This window comes from Aedes albopictus, chromosome 2 (genome assembly GCF_035046485.1).
Source record: "Aedes albopictus strain Foshan chromosome 2, AalbF5, whole genome shotgun sequence".
In the NCBI taxonomy this organism is placed as follows: domain Eukaryota; kingdom Metazoa; phylum Arthropoda; class Insecta; order Diptera; family Culicidae; genus Aedes; species Aedes albopictus.
In genome coordinates, this window is record NC_085137.1 from 168,323,978 (window position 1) to 168,349,303 (window position 25,326).

Genomic DNA, 25,326 nt, shown 5'->3' on the forward strand with positions numbered 1-25,326 from the left:
TGAGTTGATTTTTTTTACTTATTCGTTTATTTGGAAGGCTCGGGCGCCACATGGGCATAACTGAGCCGAAATCTTTTGTTTTTACAATGATTTTACATTTTACAATTTATTACTGCCTTAAAACTATGTTAGTTTGGGAAACCGAAGTACTCGCGGCTGTTTCGAGGTTAAGGATTGAAGAAAAAAAAATTGGGAAGGACGGATTTATGGGTTTAAAACTAAATTATTTGCTAACTTATACTAAAACTTTGATGGGACAAATTGTCCATATCTGTAACGGAACCAAAAAGAAAGGACTTTATCGGTAGAAAACGACAAGAACAGGACAAACGGAAGGGGGTGACGACAGACAGGGGCGAAAAACAAAACCAAAAGGCGGACAACGAAAACAAGGGGCGTACTTCATCAAACTCTGACATCAACACGTTTCAAAAACTGGTAAATCAGGTTCATGTATTCCAAATCAAGTCCTGCCAACACTTGTGGAGCGGACCTGGTGTGGTGGTTAGAACACTTAACTATCACGCCGAGGACCTGGGATCGAATCCCACTCCCGACATACTCACAATATGTGGGTTCTTCCTTCGGAAGGGAAGTAAAACGTGGGTCCCGAGATGAACTAGCCTAAGGTTAAAAATCTCGTTAATACAGACAAAAAAAAATAAAAAAACACTTCTCTAACGGGTTTCTGTTGTTTTCCTCGGGCCCGGAGAATTTCGTGCAGCTCAGATCTGACCTCACGATACTCATTGCATCTCCACACGACATGTTCGATATCCTGGTAAGCCACGCCACAGACACAGAGATTGCTTTCTGAGAGCCCAACACGGAAGGTATGTGCGTTCAACAAATAGTGGTTGGACATCAACCGACACATTACACGAATGAAATCGCGGCTCAAATCCAACCCTTTGAACCATGGCTTCTTCGACACCTGTGGAATGATGGAGTGCAACCATCTACCCATCTCTCCATTTGTGTTGCCAGCTGATCAAGGTCTCCTGACAGGCCAATGCAAAAAATTCGTCGAAGGCGATTTGACGCTCGTAAATATCGCCTTCGCTAGCGCCCACCTTAGCCAGTGAGTCCGCTTTCTCGTTGCCCGGGATTGAGCAATGTGAAGGGACCCAAGCTATGGTGATGATGTATGAGCGTTTGGACAAAGCACTCAAGACTTGGCGTATTCCTTTCAGGAAGTACGCAGAGTGCTTCATCGGTTTCATTGACCGAACAGCCTCCAGAGAGCTTAGACTGTCGGTAAAAATGAAGTAGTGCTCAGGTGGAAGAGTGCGAATGTACTCTAAGGTGTAGTATATAGCCACGAGCTCAGCAATGTATACCGAACATGGCTTTTGAAGCATGAAGGTGGCGCTATGAAATTCGTTGTAGACACCGAATCCAGTCGAATCATTGGTTTTGGAACCATCTGTGAAGAACTGTCTGGCCCCGCTAACATGCCCGAACTTACTTGCAAAAATTTGTGGAATGCCTATGGAACGAAAAGATTCCGGTATACCGGTGATCTCATCCTTCATAGAGAGATCAAAATCCACAGAGGAGCTGTCGAAGTCTGAGAAGTTGTCACGATTGGTGTTAACCGGAGATGGGCTTACCTCCAGCGTCATGTACCAGTAGTACGCACTTATAAAACGAGTTTGGGGATTCTATTCGAGCAGCTTTTCTATGACTAACGGATTCACAACCTCGCATCGGATGAGGAACCGGAACGACAACTCCGCAAAGCGGTCTGCCAGAGGCTGTACACCAGCAAGTACTTCTAAACTCATTGTGTGAGTCGAGTTCATGCAACCTAACGCGATCCGAAGGCAACGGTACTGAACCCGTTGAAGCTTCAGCAAGTGTGTTTTCGCCGCGGATTAAAAACAGAAGCTACCGTATTCTAAAACCGATAGAATGGTTGTTTGGTACAGCCTAATCAGATCTTCCGGTGTGCTCCCCACCATGTTCCGGTAATAGTTCGCATAAAGTTGATTCGTTTTTGGCATTTCTGTATCAGATACACAATGTGCTTCCCCCAGGTGCATTTGGAATCGAACCAGACGCCGAGGTATTGTGAAGACATGCTATGAGTGATTGTCTTACCCATCAGAACGAGCGGAAACTTAGCCGGTTTGTGTTTTTTAGAAAAGACAATCATATCAGTTTTCTCCGGAGAAAACTCGATACCCAGCTTGAGAGCCCAAGCAGACAAATTGTCCAAAGTATCCTGTAGTGGTCCTTGCAGATCGACTGCTATTGATCCCGTTACAGAAACAACACAGTCATCCGCAAGCTGCCTTAACGTGCAGTTTTCCATGAGACATTCATCTATGTCTCTAACATAAAAGTTGTAAAGAAGGGGTCTTAGACATGAACCCTGGGGGAGGCCCATGTAGCTAATTCGTGAAACTGTCAAGTCGCCATGAGCGAAATTCATCTGCTTCTCAAACAGCAAATTATACAAAAAATTGTTCAGAATTGGTGAAAGGCCACTTTCGTGTAGTTTGTCGGAAAGAACATCGACACAAACTGAATCAAAAGCCCCCTGAATATCCAAAAATACTGAGCCCATTTGCTGCTTTTGAGCAAAGGCAAGCTGAATTTCTGAAGAAAGCAACGCAAGACAGTCGTTTGTCCCTTTGCCTCTGCGGAAACCAAACTGTGTATCTGACAACATGCCATTCGATTCAACCCATTTGTCCAGCCGAAAGAGAATCATCTTCTCCAGCAGCTTCCGTAGACAAGACAACATCGCGATTGGACGGTACGAATTATGATCCGACGCGGGTTTCCCGGGTTTTTGAACAGCCTCACTTGTCTCCAGTCATCCGGAACGATGTTGTTATCCAGGAACTGATTGAACAAGTTCAACAAGCGCCTCTTAGCGACGTCGGGGAGGTTTTTGAGCAAGTTGAACTTGATTCGATCCATTCCTGGAGCGGAATTGTTACATGAAAGAAGAGCAAGTGAGAATTCAATCATTGAAAACGGTCTATCCATGTCGTCCCTATCGTCGGAAACATCACGAATTATTTGCTCCACGGGCACGGAATCTGGACAAACTTTTTTTGCGAACTTGAGGATCCATCGAGGCGAGCTTTCTCGATCCTCGTTGACCGACATCGCGTTACGCATTCTTCTACCGACGTTCCAAAGAGTTCTCATCGAAGTCTCGCGCGACAAACCCTCGACGAACCGACGCCAGTAACCGCTTTTCTTCGCCTTGATCAAGTTCTTGAACTTGCTTTCAAGGGAAGCGAACCGCTTGAAGTTTTCGACCGAACCGCGTTTCCGAAACTCTTTGAACGCCGCGGATTTCTCGCGATAGATTTCTGTACACTCATTATCCCACCACGGATTGGGGGGTTTCCTGCGAACCGACGGACCTGGCACTGGTCGACGTTGTGCCTGAAGCGCACTACTGATGATCAGTTCTGATAGAAACTGATACTCTTCCCGCGGTGGAAGGAATTCTACCGATCGATCACCGTCGATGGTTGCTTCCACGAACTTCCCTCAGTCAATGTGTTTCGTGAGGTCGTAGGAAATGTCGATAGATGAAGTACAGACAAACAGACGTAACACCTTGAACGATTTTCATGGAAATCCATTGCCCAGTTCACACTACCATCACCTGGTGGAGAAGTTGCACGCATCATTGTGTTGTGCAATATCGTCAACAGAAGGCGCTAGTGTGAAACGTCAAACGCATAGAAAAACGATGCGCGCGCCTCTGGTTGTGAAAGCCACAACTATGAAAATTTAAAATGATCGTTCAAAGCGTGGTCGATGGAAATTTCGCAAGTGTTACGTCTGTTTGTCTGTGGATGAAGGTTGATGTGAACCATGGAAATAGAAACAACGATCGGAAGGTGATCACTACTATGGGGATCCTGGATAACCCTCCATGTGCACTCCAGCGATAGTGAGCTCGAACAGATTGAGAGGTCTAATCGGCTGTTTTTAGGGCTGCCATCTTTAGCTGGAGGCGCCACTCGCGTAACTTCTCCGGTGTTCAAAATTGTCATGTTGAAGTCGTCGCAGAGGTCATATATCCATATTGAACGGCTGTCATCGTACAGTTCCCCCCAGCTAGTACCATCGGAGTTGAAACCCCCCATGAGCAGCCGTGGCTCAGGCATATCCGAGCAGATGTGGGCAAGATCCCTGCGAGATATCGCAGTTCTTGGTGGAAGGTATATGGAGGCAATACTGAGGGTTTTACATCGGACAGCCACCTCACATGCGACGGCTTCAAAGCCTGTCATCGGATGAAAATCTCATGGTGCCTACATGTGTTCAAAATTTCATGAGAATCGGCTCAAAATTGATTGAGTTATAGCAAAAACCAGACCCGTGCAAAAAAATTTTAATAGTTCTGTGTCAAAAAAATCAGCTCAATCCAGCAAAGTAAATAGTTACAGCATCTAAAACAGCAATTTTGTATTATAATCGGGATCGGGATGAAGTTTGGGATACATATTTATACAAGTAGGTAATACCTGCTGCAATGAAATATCTCACATGGAAGTTCGCCTAATGTTATGCTACATGAAGGCAGCAGTTTTCTGGAAGCGGTGTTCCCAATACACAGAGAAAAATTTCTACTCAGTGGCTGAGTTAGTCTTACTCAGAAATCGAAAAATCCTTTGTTTTCTTACTCATTTTCCGTTAAAAGTGGGACAACCCATTGCCAATGGGTTGTCCCACTTTTAACCGAAACTGAGTAAGAAAACAAAGGATTTTTCGATTTCTGAGTAAAGCCAACTCAATCATTGAGTAGAATTTTTTCTCGGTGTAAGGCGACCGTGCCATTCTTATTGGAATAACTTTCCTTTGCAGCGGCACTAGGGAGGAGTGGACTGTTTTAAATATGTGCACATCTACACATTAGAAACTTCTACAAAAATGGATTGAAGTCGTCAGGTCAGAAGTTACGTTGTAATCATCAATTAATGGGAATAGTATGGTTTGGAATGCTACTGTAGAAGAGACGTGATCTCTATTGGCCAAAATATAGTACTAATGGTTACGCGGCTAATCTTCAATCTCCCATTGTTATTGTCGTTATTCTAGACTCTAGAGCACCATCCGTTTTCGATAAAATCAAAACAATCGGAACAAGATAATTATGAAGCAACACATTTATAAATCTTATCTAATTAGGCCTGAATTGTTTTTGAATAATAAAACATTAGCAAAATTAAAACTAATGATTTACAACTAAATTTTTCAACGAAAATTTCGGAAAATTTAACATATTAGCAACAATGTTTGTTGAAGTATATTTTTCAAAAAGGATTTCAATAGAAATTTGCGCATCCAATGAACAACTCCAATGACATTTCGGACATGGAACAACACACAAAACGATTAGACAATACATAATTTAGATGCTTCATATATATTTTGTTTTCGTTAATCAGACTGTTAGGATCGGACATAACAAGAATTTATTGTAAGATAAAACATGTTTGAACTTTCAACATTTTTTTTTCAAGTACTTCGACTTACGTGCTCACGTTTCTTCCCTCTTGGGACACTACTACTTACAGAACTAAATATACCGACCGAAAAAGTAAATGATTGGGACCACCTAAATATCCACTAAATTGTAATATTTTTTGTTTTCCAACTGCTAATGAAGCATTATCACAAACAGGAATGAAGGTATACTTGAAATTCACACATAACACCGAAAAATGAAACAATTCGTCTAGTTAGCGTGGCTTCCAGTGCCACTGAAATGCACCCAGCAAATATCAAATCGTTTCTCTGCTAACTAATTGAAATTGAAAGAAACAATTTCCAACTCATGCGGTTATTTATTGGCATGATTCAAACCAACACTCATTCTAGTTTTCACGCAATTCGCTAGCGTTGTGAGGTGTGTTTTTATTTTCGGTTTAGGTTTTCTTTATTCAGTTGCTAGAAATTCACACGTTTGTCTCATTTGTTAGTAGTTATAATTTAGTAGATTGTATATGTTATAATTTGATTTCAATGTTATATTTTACAATTTAAGAGTTAAATATATTGGAAGATTTGACAGCACTGCTAGCAGCAATAAGTGCGTGCAGCTTTGGGGGAACAAAAGCCTTATCATATTTTGTGAATTTTCTTTAGTGTTAAATGCAATGATCATTGGCGGCACTGTTAGTGCACGCACACACATTCTAGTAAGGGAAGTTGTACAACAGAGTATTGCAATAAATTTCATAGATGGAATTCCGCTGGTCACGTTGCACGGATGTCGGAAGAATTACAGATGAATATAATATTTGGTAAATAACGGCGACTCCGTGGAAGGTCACACATTCACAATTACTGTTTGTAGTTAAAGAGGACCTAAGGTCTAATGTTCAGGGAGACTGGAAAAGATTGGATTCTTCATTCAGCGATTATTCGAAGAAGCGAATTTTAGCTCAAGAAGTAAGTAGCATGGGTTAAAGCAAAGTTTAATAGTTATGATTTTCAAGTAAATGTCAAATCTAATTTTCTCTGTAATAGTTCATCTATGCCAATGCCAGCCCTTGTCTTGTAGAAATATACTTGTAGGGACTGGCTGTCAAGCGGAATTCACACCTTAATATCGAGAAAAGGTTTTGCAGTTTCTGTGTTTTCTGGACTTTATCACCTCTAGAAGTATATAAATGGCTGATGTTCGTTCCTGCTCACTAAGCTTATTCTAAGTTTCAATAATACATATTTTATCATCGTATTGGAAAGTTCAGCCATAGCGCGCTGATTGTTAAAAGGTCATTTTGGTCATTCTAGTCGGTTCTTAAAGATTAGGATAACACCGTCCTGCTCTAGTGGGTCTCACTTTTCGAGGATCGGTGTCACCATCTAATATTGTTAAATGTTTTTTATGATGGGAAAAATACTTATCGCACTCGAAAAAACTATCCAAGAGGTTGGTTTTAGTCTTGTGTTTTGTATTTGTTCGATTCCTTTTATTGTAAAAAAATACCGTAAAATAATTCGATGTATAGAAAAATAAATCTCGGTCGAAAATATATTATAAAAGACGCACTCATTTGAAAACTTAATTTGTTTCCTATGTACAAAAAGTGAAATTACATGCGACGAATTTCTATTTAAAAATCTAGAAGATTCATTGTTTTGTTTTTACAAATTCACATCGGAGGGATATACTTATACATAGCTGCAGTTTCAAAATTAGCACTAAATCATCAGTACAACATTTTATCTCTTCGAGAAAACAAACACACGTACATGCAAACATCCAGAGTGCAGAAGAGACAGAAAATATGGCGCGGATCGATTTCTATGTATCGTTTTTTGATATCGACGTGGTTTGTGGGGATTTCATTTCTTGTTATCGCATGTGTCTAGTCAAAAGGTTCTATGAAATTTGTTAAAAAAGCCCAATTTTGCGCGATGTTGAAAAAAATCCCCATGGTATCTCTAGTTTTTATATAGATTGTATAATCCCTACCGCTAATATACATAATAGGTATCTAAGCATACACCCAGCAGCTCTTCAGAGTGCTTCTATCCTGCTACAAAGGTTCTAGGAAGCGCACTGAAACAGAGTGCCGGCAAGCGCAACAAACGTCAGGTTTACAATTTCCGTTTCGTAACAATCACCAACAAGTTCCAATTCAAACCCGATCTAGCGAGTAAAATCATTTCATTCCCTTCCCTCCGCCATTGTTTGAACTTTGGTTTTGACTATTATTCGAATTGGTTCCGTTGCTACTGCTGCTACTACTGCTATTGCTACTAGCGCTACCACCAACAGCTCCATTGTTGTGATTATTACTACTGTTGTTGCTGTTGTAATTTTGATTGTTGTTGTTGTTGATACGACTGTTATTGTTGTTGTTGCTGTGCAAAGGTACCGTAGCTCGTTGGTCTTCCATGCGGCCGCCCTGGAGGCGCATGATGAGCGAAAAGAAATCTTCATCTGGGACTGTGGCTCCGCTGTTGGGATTACCCATCGTTGGTGCCCTTCGGCCACCTCCAGCTTCAGCGTCCATAGTGATGTTGGGCGTCGGCAGTTCCGAACGTTGTTCTTCAATTCTCGAACCCTACAAATTAATACAAGTTCGAAATAAAATGCCCTCAATCTCGCTGAACACATCAAACAGAAGCTAACCTGGCATCGCATCAGCATATCCAGGAATGCATCATCCGGCGGTGTACCGATTCCATCCGATGTCGGTGGGAGCTGCGGTGGCTGCTGAGTCGATGGGAGACTGTCGGACCCTGAGTTGTTCATACCCGGACGGTTCGTTGCGTTGTTAAGTGATATTCGTTTCAGCCCCGGCAGCAGCGCTCGCTGTTCGTCCATACGTTCCGACTGGAAGTCGGCAATCATCTCCAGCAGGGCGTTTCTGGAAAACAAATGAAGGTTAATGTTAGTTGACATGACTTAACACTGGAGATGAATGCTCAGACAGCTCAGGTTTTCAGCACTTTATGTGGAGCAAAGCCCAATGCTGCTTCCAAACCTTAGCTTCCGAGAAGGTAAGCCCAGTGCCCTGGGTTAAAGGTTTGGTGTCATGGTCCTGCGAGTCAGCGTTAGAAACATATGTAGTGTCTACCTACTTGTAGTAAATGTAGTAAGTGTAAGTAGTGTTTAGAGAGACTTTACCGTTCTCGGCATTCGTCTCTTTTCTGGAGGATTTTAGTAATATACACCTAAAGGATTTCCATCCCCGAAACATCTGGGAGAATTCTAGAATGGACTTCAGGAGGAATTGTAGAAGGATCTGTAGGAAATCCAGAAGGAACTTCTGGAGGAATTTAGAAAACAGTTTCTAGAGGAATGTTGGATAGAATTCCTGGAAAAATCCGTATGCTGTATCTGAAATAATCCCGGCAGAAGTTCCCGAAAAAATCCCGTATGAAGTTCCGGGAGAAATCCCGGAAGAAGTTCTTTGAGCACGTCTTTGAGTAATCTGGGAAGGAGTTCCTGGAGGAATCTCGAAAGGAATTCCGGAAGGAATCTCAGAAACAATTCTTGAAGGATTCCCGAAACTCCTGAAGAAATCCGGGAAGAATTCCTTTGAAGTATCTTAAAAATCTAAGAAGAAACCATGGAAGAAGTTCCTGGAGGAATCCCGGAAGAGATTCTTCGAAGAATTTCGAAAGGAGTTACCGGAGAAATCTCCGAAGAAATTTTCGGAGGAATCCCGGAAGGAATTCTGACGCAATTCCGGAAGTAGCTTTTGAAAGAATCTGAAGGAGGTCCTGGAGAAATCCTGGAAGTAGTTCTTGATAAAAAAAACTGGAATAGTTTTCGGAGGATTCTCGGAACGAGATCCCAGAGGAATTCCGGAAGCAATTCCTGAAAGAATCTCAGAAAGAGTTCCCGGAGCAATCCCGGAAGGAGTTTCCGGAGGAATCTAGGAAGAAGTTTCCGAAAGAATCCCGAAAGGAGTTTGTGAAGGAATCCCGAGAGAAATTTCCGAAAGTATCCCGGAAGTAGTTCCTGAATGAATTCCGGAGGAGGATCTTGGAGGTATTCCGAAAGGAGTACACGTAATAATCCCGGAACGAAGTCACAGAGGTATACCAGAAGAAGTTCCTGAAATTCCTGGAAGAATTCCGAAATAATTCTTGCAGTTGTATCGGAAGGAATTACAGAAGAAACCTTGGAATAAATTTCTGAAGCAAGCCAGTGAAAATCTTCTGGAGGAAATCCGGAAGAAATTGCTGGTGAAATTCCTGAAAGTATCCCAGAAGGGACTCCCCAGAAAAAACATCCTTGAGGAATCCCAGAAACCGATGGAACTCGTAAGGAACAGGGCGAATTCTTCGAGAAAGCCCGAAAGAAATCTCTGGAGGAATCCCGGGAGGATTTCCTGGAGGAATCCCAGTTGGAACCTGTATAGAAGCAACTCCTGGAGGAAACCTGAAAAAAGTTTGTGTAGAAACCGCAGAAGGATGTAATTATTCTTGAATAGGAAGCAATCAGTGAAGTACTAGATTGAAAGTAGTGAGATGGATTTTTGTATGGTGAGATGATCAGTTCTCCATTTCTGTAATGAAGTGGTACACACAGTGTGGGTTATATGATTTCTTGATTAATTTGATGCTATTTGAGCAAAAGTTTGAGTAACTGTGTAGTTGTATTATTTATTTCTTGCAACTTCAACAACACAGTTACCCAAACTTTTGCTCAAACAGCATTAAATTGGGCAAGAAACCACATAACCCATACTGTTTGCACCATTTCATTGCAGAAATGGAGAACTGATCATCTCACCATACAAAAATCCAGCTCACTACTTTCAATCTAGTACTTCACTGATTGCTTCCTATTCAAAGAGCTCCTGGGTGGTTCCAGTAATTTTAGCCGGGATTTCTTTCGGGATTCCTCCAGGAGTTCTGTTGGGGATTGCTTCAGGAATTCGTTCCAAGTTCAGAAACTCTTTATAAAATTTCGTTAGGAATTCGTTCCAGGAATTCTATGCGAGATTGCTCCCAGAGTTCCTTCACAATTTTTTCTGGGATCCTTCCAGGAATCTACTTCCAGGATTATTTCGGGAGCTCTATCAGGTATTAGTTCGGGATTTTTTTTCTGGGCTTCTGTCAGGAATACACATAAGATGCGACGCGAGACAGGACACAACACTTATAGTTCTTACAACAAATTAAAAGGATTTAAATTTACTTAAGTCGACCGGTTTCGGGCTCGACGTTGCCCATCGACAGGACGATGTCCGACTGATAACATGGAGCACTAATACAATCGTACTGCGAACAGTACTCGTCGAAGTTGTTGTTGTTTCACTGAATTCTCAGCTTAGTCAAGTTGAAGAGGGGGGATTGTATTGGAGGATCGTCTTCGTTCATGAGAGGGCGATCAGCTGTGGCGATGTACATAGATTCCCAGGCGTTTAGTTCTGCAGCTTTTCTAACGTTCTTCACCAACTTAGCGTTCTCCCAATCCACAGCATGGTCCAAATGTGTGGTGTGTAGTACACACCACACATTTGGACCATGCTGTGTACTGCTACACTGGATTCATTGGTTCGTTCATTTTCGACTGCGTGTTTATGCTCACGAAGGCGAATTTTGAACTTCCTCCGAGTTTGTCCAATGTACACCGCAGGGCAGCTCTGACACGGTATTTGGTAGATCCCAGATTTTTCCTCCGCTGGGACCTTGTCTTTCAAGTTGCATAACAGGTCTTTCAACGTGTTGTTACTTTTGTACACAACCTGAAATCCATGGTGTTTAAGGGTTTCCTGAACAGGGTTGGAGATTTTAGAACGGGAGACTAATTCTTTTTACTTCTTTCTTTTCCGGCTTCAGTGTTGTGGCTTCAGTGTTTCTGTGGTTTTTCCTCTCGTGTTTACGGAGGATTTTATCCACGAATTCTTCTTCGTAGCCATTCAGCTCCCCAGCTCGATGAATTTTATTTCTCTCCTCCACAAAATCCTCTCTTTCCATAGGGATGTTATACAAACGGTGTGCCATGGAATGAAACGCTGCTTGCTGTTGCGCACCAAAGTGGTGTGAATCCGAAGTAATGTACCTGTCTGTCGAGGTAGGTTTCCGGTAGATTGCGTATTTTAATCTATTTTCCTCTGTTTTAGAGATCATCAGATCAAGAAACGGCAGCTTCCCGTCCACCTCTTTCTCCAGCGTAAATTTTATGCTCTCATGTTGGGAATTCAACAGATCAATTACCTGAGACAAATATCGTTCTTTTACGACATCGAAGATATCGTCTACATACCGTCTCCACACCCGGGGGAACAACTTTTCTTTCTGTAACCCTACTTCAAAGTCGCTCATGAAAGCATTTGCCAACAGTGGAGATAGTTTGCTTCCCATGCTGAGACCGAAGGTTTGTATGATGTAAATGAATGAATGAATGAAAAGTAGTTCTGATTCATATTTACAAACCTCGGCTACCTGGAGGTAAGCGTCGATCTGGTTGTACGGTACTCTATTCCTCTCCAAATGTCTTCGCAGGCTTCGCAAAGCATCACCCACCGGCACGCTTGGGAACAGCGCAGTGACGTCAAATGAAACCAACACCTCCCCTCGCCGTATTTCAACATCTTTTAAATGTTCTACCAATTCTACCGAATTACGAACACTTTTACCGTGGGTTATCTGTCAGGAATTGCTTCTGGAATTTCTTCAAAAACTCCTTCGTGAATTTCTTCGGGAACTTCTTCCGGGATTCCTTCTGGAACTTTTTCTGGGATTCCTTCTGGAACTTTTTCTGGGATTCCTTATTGAACTCATTCCGGGAAATTCTTCTGGAATTCTTTTAGAAACTACTTCCAAAATTCTCTTCAGGAACTCTTTCCAGGATCCGTGTAGGAGCTCGTTTCTGGTTTCATTCATGAGTTCTGTTTGGAATTTCAGCAGATCGTTGTGGAGTTCCTCTGGAAGTTCATTCAGGAATTTTTCAAATGTTTCTATAGGAAATCCTCCAGGAGTTTATTAAGGAGTATTTTGAGAAAATACTTTTGCAGTTTTTGTTTATGGATTTCCTCATCAAGTTCCTTCTGGCTATCATCAGAAGCTATTAAGAGAATCTCGGATGGAATTCTTGGAGAACTTCCGGAGCTCCATAAGAAATCCCGGAAGGAATCTCAGAAAGAATCTTGGAAGAAATTCCTGAGATGGAACTTGTTAGGAATCTCAGAAGAAACTCCTGGAAGGAATCCCACAAAGAATCAAAGAAGTTGTTGAGGAATCACAGAAGGCAATCCCAGAAGGATGCTAGAATTGCTTGGGTAGTCTTGGAAGGAGTAATCTTAGAGGTATCTCGGAATTAACTTCTAGAGTAATTTCGGAAGGAATTTTGAAGAAATCCAGGTACTCCTGAAATCCAACCGCCCGCACCTCCCACAACCGCAACAATTTGAGAAGGTATCGCTCAATCAAATCAATAAAGAATCTCTGGAAGAATCCCGGGAATACTTCCTGGAGGAATCTCCAAGGCAAGAGCTCTTGAGAGAATCCTCGACGGAACCCCAGAGGGAACTTCTGCAGGAATTCTAAATAAACCATTAGAAGAATCTTATCCCTGGGAATCCCATAAGAAACTTCTGGAAGAGTCCTAAAAACAAATTTGCAGAGAAACCGCGAAAGATTCCTGGGATTCCTGTGGAACTGAAAACTGACGGAATTGTTCCAAATCCGAATTCAAATCCGAATGCCAAATCCAACTCAATTAGAGTCTAATAGAGGTGGGAAGAAGATACTTCGTGTGCGTGAGATCCGTGTGGTGCAAAACATGTCACTACTACATGCAACGCGTGCTCCCATAAGAACGCGTGTCAAATAGTGACGTCACTATTTGTGTTTACATTTTTCTTTGCTTACTAATAAATGGCCATCTCTTCTTCTTCCCCACATGTAATATACTCTCATTGTAAACAACTATAGGCCACGAATCGTCAACTTGATCGTCAAAGACTTTCGTAGCAACTTAACCTTAGCAACCACTCATCACAAGGCCTGAGCACACGACTCCATTTCCAAGGATCCAACGTGATCACCGTGTGGTTTTTGCCCGATTTCACTCACATGGGTTGTGCTAATTAAATTACATATTAAGCAAATTGTAACCCGGGAAGATAGCACAAGTCGCCTAAGAATGGATCCTCATAACTCTCTAAGTAGAGTTAATCGGATTGGTTTGTTTTCTTCCTCTACTCTTAAAGATGGCGTTTTGGACCTTAATTTCTTAAAACACTCACCTGTTATCCTTAGCTGCTGCAGTGGTCGCATTGCTGTTATGTTGCGTCAACGGTTTCCTAGCCGAGTCGACGCTTTCCGCGTGAGTCAACTGCAACCATATAAAAGTTTAGATTACGCCTATCCAGACGAAATGCCCATTTAAGTACTTACCTTCAACGTGCACCGTTGATCATCCATCCGTTTGCTCTGCGATCTGGTCAACAGTTCAAAGAAATCTTCGTCGTTGTTCTTGAAAATGTTCTCGTTCTGCTTGTTGCTTAGCTTTTGCGCTTGATGATGGTGTTGCTGCTGCTGTTGCTGTTGATGTTGCCCGATCAAGTGTTGCTTCTCGTGTGCAGTATTTACCATCTTCTTGCCATCCGGCGTCAGCTGTGGATAGAGGCGGAGCACGGTAAAGACCAGACAAATTAATTATCTTGCGCGTTGGGAAAACCCCCTGAAAATTGGTTTCGGTACCGGAACGTTTCGTGAACAGGAAAATTTATGATAACGCGTCGCGGTGGTAGATTATTACGACTCGAACTAGGTAAAGTAGATAGTCATGTCACTAAATCAAAGCTTGCGTATCGCGATGACTAATGTAGTTATATCGTTGATCCGTGGAGTATTAGGTTTCGAACGTACGACCGAGACCGAGCGAGTGGAAATGATTATAATTTGCCTACACACTCCATCCATCGAAAATTAGGTGCACTGTTTGATGTGCGCTGCGAGCGGCTTTCACACGGGGTTATCATTGTTTGTCGATTAATTGCCGCTGAAGTTGGATGTGGTGCAGGGCTTAGCGTCTAACAAATGCGATTGATTACAATTAACGTGGCTACAGTGACCGTCAGGGAAAACGATTCTCTCGCTAGGTAATAATTGCACTAGGTATTACTGTAATTCATTTTTTTTTCATTCATTTCAAACATATGTTCGAACACATGTTTATGTATTTCGTGTTTTATTGATAGTACTAACTTTGGTTTCAAAGATTCCGCAGTCAATCAAATCAGTTACGCAGGTGGAGCTGTTCTACTGCCGGTCACTGTGAAACCAAAGCTGATAAAGATCTTACACATTGCATCATTTAAAATAGACATGAGCGTAGCAAGATTATGGTAAATCATGTTATAGTAGCAATTTAATGAACTGATTATTGAAAGATGTGTATACAACAATTCCGTGGACAAATTCATTAAAAAATCATGTTAGATGTTTGACAGAATTCCTAAAAACTGGAAGCAAAATACTATTACCGTAAACCGGGGTCAAATTGATCTTCGGGTCGAAATTGATCAGACGTTTTTCGGTTAGAAAAAGCATATTTTTTAAAGTTTTATTTTAAGTATCGTGCTGTTGGAATCTGATACTTGATGCAATTTGTAGAGAAACTGTTCAAGAAATGCTTTATCTACTTGAAAATCGACTGATCAATTTCAACCCAGAGATCAATTTGACCCCAGTTTAAGGTTCTTCAAAAAAATATTGTGTAGGAACTCCTCGACTTGAGTTTACAAAGTTTTTTTTTACAATGTATGTCCTATTTTAGATATCCACGTGCTGCCAGTCTAGATCTATGAGGTCTTTGTTTTACTAGTCTAGATCTATGAGGTCTTTGTTTCACTTCACAGCAATGAAAAATGGAATACATGCTGAAAAATAGTATGGCAATAATGTTATAATGCATTTGACATTTTCGATGTCCTGTATACGAGCGTACGAACTCGGAAAGGCATCAACTTTTTGAGCCAGAGTTTCACTTATGTTATGTGCCCACAAACAGTCAAACATACCTTGATCAGGTCCAACTGTTCCATGCTCTGCCGCCGCACGCGGTACTGTTTGGACAGCAATCCCGATCCGGATTTCAACGCCCCGTGCTGAGTATTTTGATTGCCGGGCAGTTCCTGGAGAGTATCATTCTCGATGGCCATTCCGGAGCCGCTGCCCTCCGCGGGCATTTCCGGTAGACCGAGTATTTTCCTTAGATCCGATATGTTCATTTTGGCGGTATTTTCGCCCACCACATCGCCGAGTTCCCGGGCCAGTATGTGGTGCGAGTTGGCGTAGTGGAGTGCTTTTTCGTGATTACCGATGGACGAGTGGGCATTGCCCAGGCTCCAGCAGGCCCGGGCTTCTCCGATGCGATCGCCCAGTTCCTGAGCTATCGCCAGGTGGCGCTGGTGGTAGTCGATTGCCGTGGGGAAGTCCCGCAGCAGGGTGTAGGTGTTCCCTAGACTGTAGCAGGCTTGCGCCTCCACCGCTCGTTCGCCCAATTCCATTGCAAGGGATAGAGTACGCCTGTGGGGTTAGAAAGGAGGTCAAAGATTAGTAAGTGTATACCAGCTTTTTACGCTAGCCTGCCATAAATTTTGAATCACCCCCTTGTGACGTATCTTGCCGACACTATAAAAACTGTTATGGTTCAATCAAAGCAAGCAGAACATGTACAAAACAAACGTCAACAATTTTCACGTGTGTTACAGAAACATAAATCAGTCTTTAAATCAGTTTTATTTCTAAAATTTGAAGGCTAATTCTAACTTTCTCGCTATTTTAGGTCGAAAATAAACAGTTAATGATAGCTGGATGTAAGGAACTAAGGGATTAAATGTCGAATGTGTGAAATTCTACGCCAAATTTTACAACCTATTTCAAATCACTGCGCGATCTGAGGTCAAGAATTTCGTAACTGCACCAAGCTACACCTGATTTACGGTTTTCACGATTTCTTGCCAATTTATTAGAGTATTCGAGTTATATAGTTCCAAATGAGGAAGCATCCATACAGTACGTCAGGCGAAAATGGGAATTTTGAACCCCCCTCCCCCCTTCGCACGGGTTTTCCTTATACTGAATACATTCCTTGTCACACATTTGGAAAAAAAACCCTCCCCCCCCTCCAAGCGTGACGTACATAATGGGTGCCCCCTAATGGGGTCGAAACTCACCCAGAAATTTCTCAGTTCATGTTCCTATATGTTGAGAATATCCGCTCATTGCGTAATCATCCCGCCCCCAAAGATGGACGTACGAATTTAGTACAAATGTATACCGTAATGTGAATAACGTACAACATTTACGATACCTTCTTTCCTATAGATTTTTGCCAATATTTTAGCATAGATCATTAACAAAAGAATTTAATAACGAATAATTTGTTCTGCACTTTTTCTTCACATAAAAGTTATGAGAGTAATGAGTAACAGGGTGGCCACTCTGAGCGGCAAATAAAATTCCCGTGTTTTTCCCGGTTTTCCCGATAGCTTTTTGAAATTTTTCCCGATTCTAAAATAGAATGATTTACAGTGAAAATTAAACGTAACTTACTAAGAAAAATTTAAGAGAATTAATATTGAATATTTTCAAATCATTGGGTTTTACATAGTATTTATATGAACTTGAAAATAAGTTTATAACTGATTTACTTAATATTTAGCTAAGTCATGTGTTGATTGTCTCGTATCCAATGATGGGCATTGAAGTCACGACATCCTCATTAAAGATTCTTAAATTTAAATTTTAGGATGACCAACTAGTACAAATTATGCAGTTGTTTAAGCAAATAAAAATAAAAAGGATAATCCGGAAGGGGGGGAGTTTGTCGCAATTCTCAGAGAATACACTATGATTATAGGATTTACGAATCTAATAATAAGTGAATTTCTTAGTAATAGTCCAAAAAAAACTTGGTAAATTCGTTTGGGAAACTAATAGGAAATAACAGAATGCCCAGAAAAAAAAATATTCTGGATGGACTTCTGGCGGAATATCTGGAAAGATTAATCGTGAACGAATATTGGAAACGATTTTTAGGGATATCTTCCGTGTAGTATTTGTGATGGTCATTTTTAAGATAATTTGATAGAAAACCAGTGGCGAACTTTATGGTAGCATAAATGGCTACTACAGAAAAACAGGCAGGTTACTTAGGCTGAAATCGTTAATTCTAGGAGAAATTTGAGAGATCAAAGAAATCTTAGATTTTGTCTAATAAACGTCTAGCTATCAGTTATTTCATCAGCGATTGCAATATGAAGTTCTCAGAGATTTAATTTTTGATCACATTTTCAGATAGGATGATGGGTATTATCGGCAGGTTTGTTCTCTTCGTCATGGGGGGTTTTTGTGGACCGAATTGCCTGAAATTTGGGCATATAACTCAGCTTGGTTGGGAAGGATTTGAGGCCAACTCTGAGCCCTACAGGTTTCAAAAAACCCCCCATGACGAAGAGTACAAAACTGCCGAGAATACGTAAGTTCCCCTATGTCAAGAATTTCTCCAGGAATTCCTGAAAGATTAGTTTTTGAGAAATTATTTCCCCAAAAATTTAGAGGCAGATTCATTATTTGGGATTTTTTTATTTCCATAAATCATACAACTATATTGCTCCAGATGCTTTTGAATACTCACTGAAACTCCCGCGAGAATTTCAATTGATAGTTTAACTAGAAACTACGAATACTCCAAATTCTCGAGAATTTGCTGAGCCAAGAGTTTTAGCAGGCACTTATGCTAAAGCTTCGCCTAAACGGGATTTTTCCGATAGAGAGTTCGGCTTTCTCCGAACATTTTTTTTTTCACCAGTTCAACAGATGAGTACATCAAAGCACTTCATAAAAAACAACAGAAATCTTTCAAACAAAATATTAGAAATACTTTTATGAACTACACTAGGCGTGCTTTGAGGAATTCCATCAGATATTAAAAATCCCTTTAAATATTCTTTCAAATGTTTTTCACTAACTATTTTTAAATTGTAAGAATTTTTTCACCAGAATTACTCATCTAGGTTTTCATAATTTTTATTTGAATTTCTTCTTGCAGCAATTCATTCATTCATTCAAAATTTTATCAGCATCTTATCCAAATTTTCTCAATGACTTTTCGCTCAAAGGACAAAGGCTATATCAAGTATTCTCCTAGAGATTGTACAAGGATATTTTTATAGAAAGAAGTTATAATTTTTGTTTTGTTTTATAAAACTTTTATAGGACGCTTGGACGCTTGATGTTTTCTGGAACATGTACATCCTGAAATGCATAAGTGTCATATGAATCTATAAATTTTTGTAAGTGTCTCAACCAGTCTTTCCACCAGAATGTTCTTTAGAATATCTTTAAAATTGTTCAAATTGTGATGTTAGGTAATATCACTATGATTAACTTTACTTGTCATGAATCGACGATAAGATATTAATTTCCAAGAATGGTTTTTACGCCAATTCACCCACTATGTTATTAAGTTCAACAGTTGTTAACTGCATTTCCCACAAATTCCCGTACTTATGATTCTGAAGACTGCACAAAATTTAGAATTTTGGAAATTCCCGGTGACTAGCAACAATTCCCGAGGTTTTCCCGACTTTTTCCCGGTGGTTTCAAATTCCCGAGCTTTTCCCGGTTTTCCCGAAATTCCCGACTGGGTGGTCACCCTGGAGTAAGTACACCTCATTCAATCGGAGTACAATACGCATTGCCTGTAATTTTTTACTTCGAGCCTGTAATTTACTATCTCGTGGAAATCATGGAGTAACAGTCCTCGGGTATCCTAAAATAATAAAAAGGACAATTAATAAAATAAAATGAATTGGTGAATGAAGCAACTTTAAGTAACGAATAATTCGTAGCTCCCAAACAATCGTTGTGAAAATTTTTGACAGTCTGATAAACAAACTAATATTCCCGCCTACTTAGAATAAACTATAAAATCTGTCGGCAAGAATTGTCAAATTCGAATCACCCCTCGCAGTTTTATAGCCAGCGTAAAAAGCTGGATTCAAGAAAAAATGGACTAAACTCTACGATACTCGTTCATGATCACATTACGGTTCCATATGAATAGTAAACCAAGCAAAGATGGGACTGATACACGAGTTCTTGGAAAAGGAAGAACGCCAACTCAACTTGCGTTCCACTTGATTCACCGTAAATATACTACGAGGGTAATGTCGTCGTCGGCAAAGCCAACCAGCTTTACGCCAGGTGATAAAGTGACCCGCCATCATACGTCCATAGTACCGGGCCTAAGATTGACCCACCCCTGTGATACCCCCGCGGTGTCGTAGAGGACTATCCTATTTTGAAAGTATCTCTCAGATATTCGGCAAATATTATATGGGACTCTTTAATGATGTAGGTAAGGCGCTCTCGATGATAGCCCAACTGACACTGTTAAACGTGCTCTTCATGTCTAGCGAGATAACCGCGCAGTAGCGGACCCAACTAACATTTTCACTTTTCAGCGCTATAAGCTTCAGTCATTTGCTTTCTGTTGTGTAACCATCGAATAAAAGCAGTCAACTCTGAAGCTAGTCAAATATAAATCATAAGCTAATACACGACTGCAAAGCAAGCACCATACAGCTACCAAACTCGGTTTTCAGAAATCCATCGCTTGTCACTGGGGTTGCCTTTACTTCACTCTATTCCAACTCCGGGAGATTTCCCGGAATATGTCAAAACTTGAGCAAATCGAATAGGAGTCCCCACTACCAAAACAGCTGCTACTATACAGTCAATTCGTTATACTGACGAATCCCAAAACCAGCAGCGCTTTGAAGGCCGTTATGCGATTTCATTACAGCTAGAAGCTGTAATAAAGAAACTGTTGGCATACCAACACGGCTTGTCAAATGTAAACATTATTGTCAAAACAAACGTTAAGTAGGATATATAGCTACTACACAAATTGTTTACAGCTAGCCATCTCTGTGCTGTGAAATTATTTGGGTTGCTTTTATTGCACTTTAATTCAATGCCGGAAGATTTGCCGGAAGATGTGCAAATCGAGTAAGAGTCCCAGCCAATACAACAGCTGCTTTTATACAGTACGTTTTGTAAAGCTGCCAAATACACACAGCAGCAGCGCTTTGTAGCTGTTTAAAGAACACTCTTTCAGCTAGAAGCTGTGACGAAGAACCTGCTGGCGCAACCACACAGCTTGTTCAAAGTAAACATTATTGCGTTTGACGTTTCACAAGCTTTTGCAGCAAGAAGAAGTTGGGTAAGGTTTTATGTAGCACAATTATGAAGCCTTGTCTGGAGTAAAACAAAACGGGCTATTTTCTATGTTATTTATATATAGCAGTGTGGCAGCGAGGACATCATCGGGACCAGTGGATACGGAGAGCGGGAGTTCGATTCCAAGTAGCGGCAAGTACTTTAATTATTCAATTTTAAAAGTGAGGATTCCAGTTCCACATGTATTGCGTCACGGTATCCATAAGCTAATTATATTTAATCGATTAATTTGGAGATCCCGTATAACTATTACTTAACAGCTGTGAAAAGGCTGAAAAAGCGCCTTCTCAAGATGTTATTCAGTTAGTGGTTACATAGGAGTCGAGAAAAAAGCTATGACTTGGTGGCATAGAAGCTGCTCGCACAGCATGTACAAGTAAATTAAGTTCGCCAGATTCATTGGTATAGGGCTTGAATAGAAGCTTCCGTCCACACATACAACACAGTAACTCAGCATCAAGCCGTATTGAAGACGCTTTGTTGACGTTTAAATTCACAATAAATGTTAGTTGGGGATTCTCCTTCGCTTCATTTGGAGCGCTATCTCGGCCTTTTTGGTTACAAACCTAATAGCGTCTACCGTCGATCAACCTTTCCGGAAGCTGAACTGGATATCCGAGAGCTTAGAGTCATCTGGCCTCTTGGTATATAGACACATCTGCAGGCACATCTGCATAGCCATTCTGAACATGTCAGGGCGAGCCTTGATGCTTTGCCCGGGTAGAGGCTAATGGCAAACAAAGGACAAAATAATAACTGGATTTGCCATCATATCACTTTTTGCCATTCTTCTGTTATTATGAAAAACTTAAAATGGCAAATCAATAGCAAAATATACAATCATAACAAATCTTGTCATTGATATGTTATTCATGAATAATGCTAAATAACACATCAATAACAAAAATTACTATCATGGTAAAACTTGCAATTTAGCACCTTTTATTAGGATACCAGCTTTTTACGCTAACACGAGGGATGATTCGACTATGACGTTTCTTGCCGACAACCGAATTTCAGTTCAATCTGGTTAAGGAACTTGTTGATTGAAGTGTCAACTTTTTTCACTTCATCGAGTCCAAGTGTAATTTGAAATGGTGTTGTATATTTATTCTGCTGAAGCATTCAATCTAGTTTTTGTTTCTTTTTAGGTTACATTCCAACAGGTTAATTACAAATTCTGGAAGGAAGTCTGAGGGCTGAAATCTGATGAATTTAACCAAGAAAGTTTTGTAAATCTTCACGCACTTTGGACGTTAGTTTATGGCTCATTTGCGTATTTGATTTCTCAGCTTGAACGCTATTTCGCAAACGGATGGTCGTCCTTCAGGCAACATATTGTACCCGGTTACGTTATTAAGAACTGAATAAAATGCTCTTGATAAACGGAAGATATGTTTTTTTTTTTATCAGACGAATGATTTTTTGACAAATTATTTGTTTTATTAGCTTGACCTAGAGTAATTTGTTGCGAACTATGCGAATATGGGCCAAAGGTTACCGAATTCGAGTGTCCCTAACAAGTCTCTACGCAACTTACATGACATTCTGCTATTTTTGACCTCTATGAAGGAAAAATATTAGTTTTGGGCTGTTACTACACAACGTCAAATGGAAAATGGACGTTGTAAGCTCGGTTAATTTGTCAGAGCGTCAAGGTATATTGGCATATTTTCACATACATGATATATTTATAATCAATGTGGGTCAGTTTTTTAAAGTTGACCTAAAAGAATTAAAAACTAGATTAATTTCTCCAGCAGAACCAATAAATGTATGTATGACGCCATAACAAAATACGCTGATGATCGCTGTTGGTACAAAATGGTCCACTGCACGAATTTATGCTGGCCTGCTTACTCTCACGCAAAATTTGACGTTTGAGCGGTGCCGACACCGCTCAAACGTCAAATTTTGCGTGAGAGTAAGCAGGCCAGCATAAATTCGTGCAGTGGACCATAGTTCAAGTGAAAATTTCGTTACCAACAACAAAATCTCAAACAGTCTACTAGGATAAAATTGAACTGAAATTCGGCTGTCGGCAAGAAACGTCATGTTTGAATCACCCCTTGCATTAGCGTAAAAAGCTGGATAAAATATCAAAACAATAACATAATTTACATTCCTAGCTAAATTTGCCATTATTTTGATATTGTGAGAAATTATTTATAAACATTAGGCACCATAACATATTTTACTCTTAATATACCATTAACTATTATATCGGGAGTAATTCGCGAATAGGGCGTAACTAACAAAACAATAACAATGCGAAAACAACAACCGAATTTTGCTGATCAAATTTCAATTCCTATTTAGAAGTAATACAGAATAATTCAACTTAAATAAGGTTAATTGATACAGTTCTGACATAGTTTCTTGTTTTTCTAAGAACACTGCACGAATTTGAAATTTTTTGCACTAAAAATTGCAATTATTTAATTACGCCTGAATTGATACCTAAGAATGCTCATTTCGCCCAATACTATGCGCCTCGAATCGATATCATTTTCAGAATCGCCTTTTACTTTTCGCCTTGTTTATGATTTTGACAGAATTTCGCCATTTGCTTTCGCCGTGTTTACGTTTTGATTTCAGTTTCGCCTTCTACTATCGCCGTGTTTACGTGTTGATTTCAGTTTCGCCTTTCACTTTCGTAAACAAAACACCAAACAAAACAAAGGAGTAGAAGGCGTAATTCTTGTTTTTGTTCGTTTGGAATAGAATGGAATTACGCCTTTCACTCAATCAGTGATTTTGAATAGTTATAAAAGTGATATCAAGGAAACTTTGTGAGCATTTAGAAGACAAATCTAGCACCTGTTCAGTCCTGCAATTACTCAAATTGTGTACATTTTGTTGGTTACGGCTTTTTCGCTAATTATTACGGATATTGTATAACTTTTCAATTCGACGTATCTCGTAAAAGTAAACAAATCCGAATTCTCAGCTGTGTGTTTAGGAGAAGCCAGAGTAGATCGCGGGGCAACGGTTGGTGGCTACGTTCATCAAAGTGAATTTGATTTTTAAGTTCGTTTCGTTTTGAGTTTTTAATTTCCACAAAATAGAACTGTTTTTACCTTGATTGATGAACTTAAATTTTATTGAAAAAAAAAAGAAATAGCTCATTTTACCTTTCTTCTGCTACTTTGACATAATAACTGAATCTACCATTATTTTAAAATTGAATTTGAACAACTAAACCTACCATTATTTTGATCGCCACATAAACAGCTAAATTTGTTCTTATTCTGTTATCAATAACTCAAGAGTGTCATATTTTGTTATTCACCGATAACAGTTAATTTGGGTCTTATTTTGTTATCAATATCTCAATAGTAACTTATTTTGTTCTTCAATTTAATCCGCATGCTTTACCATTACTTTGTTATTACAATGGCAAAATAAGTTATTTTTAAGTTTTTCTGCTACCAAAATTTTGTTATTATTTTTGTTATTTTAACTCTTATTTCAAACAAATAAATAACACATTTTGCCATTCAAACATTCTGTTTTAATGGTAAAATTTGCCATTCTTTTGCCATTAAGCTCTACCCGGGTGCTATCGCGATGAGTTCCTCGTTTGTCACCGGAGCAACCTGGCTTTGGCCGGTTTGGCTATAGGAGACAGGAGCCCATGGTCGTGTGTCGTGGTGCGGGAACAACTTTTCCACGATCTGCTACAGCATCTCGCACAATCTCTCGCAGCTTACGCACTTAATTACTTTGTTCAGTGCCAATTTAGTCGCCCTGTAGGCCTAACACCACTCCGTTCTACCCTCGTCGGTTGTAGCTCTCTGCATCCTCCTCCTCACTTTTTGGAGAAAGCGCGGAATCCTGCGATTTCTGAGCACTATTGGTAAACACGGCTTGTCAATATTGACTTATTTTCTCGATCATCCTCGATAGCTGTGTTCGACTGGCTAAGAATATCACTACGAACTTGTTCAAGTAGTTGGAGCCCACTAATCAGGTGACCCCTAATTCATGGTATTATGCGGCTTTATGCTTACCGTGCATAGGAATGAATAGTTAGGGGGGTCAAATAAAAACCTAATCGCCTTTGGAGTACCAGGGCGCCCTCCACAGTATTTTGCCCTTAGGGGATCTAAAATTGCCAAATTTTGCATTACGTAATATTTGAATGAACCCTTACTGCGCTAATCGGAGCAATGGTGCAATAGACCTTGTGTTTCTCCGAGAAAATCAGCTGCCCTTCTTTAGTCTCAAACTTGAGGCTAAATTATGGCGAGATTATTAAGATGTTGTTAATTAGTTTAAAATTTCACCTTTATAGTTTCGCACTATGCAATTTACACAGTGTATTCTGTGTATCCTTGCCTTTGGCGTTTCCCAATCGACACCGATCTGGTATTGCTGCTGTTCTTTGTTGTGCTGTGATTGTAAAGAATTTAAGCTTGCCTAGTTTAGGTATTGGCTACGGTTTAGGATAGCTCAGATCAATCTTCAGTATAAAAGAACAGCAACGATCAATCTTTCCAGAATCTTATGCAAAATGATATAGCCCAAGTACCGTTAGTCCAAGAACCTTACTTTCGTAAGGGGAATTTCTTTCTAGGAAACCTTGTGCATCCGGTGTTTACTACTTTCAGT

At 40.3% G+C, this 25,326-nt stretch overlaps 1 protein-coding gene across 2 annotated transcripts in view; it reads right to left on the minus strand.

The window, feature by feature from the left end:
• Positions 1–5,388: 5,388 nt before the first annotated feature.
• The window catches only part of LOC115258541 (G-protein-signaling modulator 2), a 39,239-nt gene continuing 19,301 nt past the window's right edge, over positions 5,389–25,326 (minus strand). For both annotated transcript variants that reach the window (XM_062850691.1, XM_062850692.1), the window contains exons 3-7: positions 15,483–15,990; positions 13,855–14,073; positions 13,704–13,792; positions 8,126–8,363; positions 5,389–8,057 (exon numbers count right to left, since the gene is read on the minus strand). In XM_062850691.1, the coding sequence (XP_062706675.1) occupies positions 7,653–8,057; positions 8,126–8,363; positions 13,704–13,792; positions 13,855–14,073; positions 15,483–15,990 (1,459 nt within the window). In that variant the 3' untranslated portion in view covers positions 5,389–7,652. The remainder of the gene's footprint in view (positions 8,058–8,125; positions 8,364–13,703; positions 13,793–13,854; positions 14,074–15,482; positions 15,991–25,326) is intronic.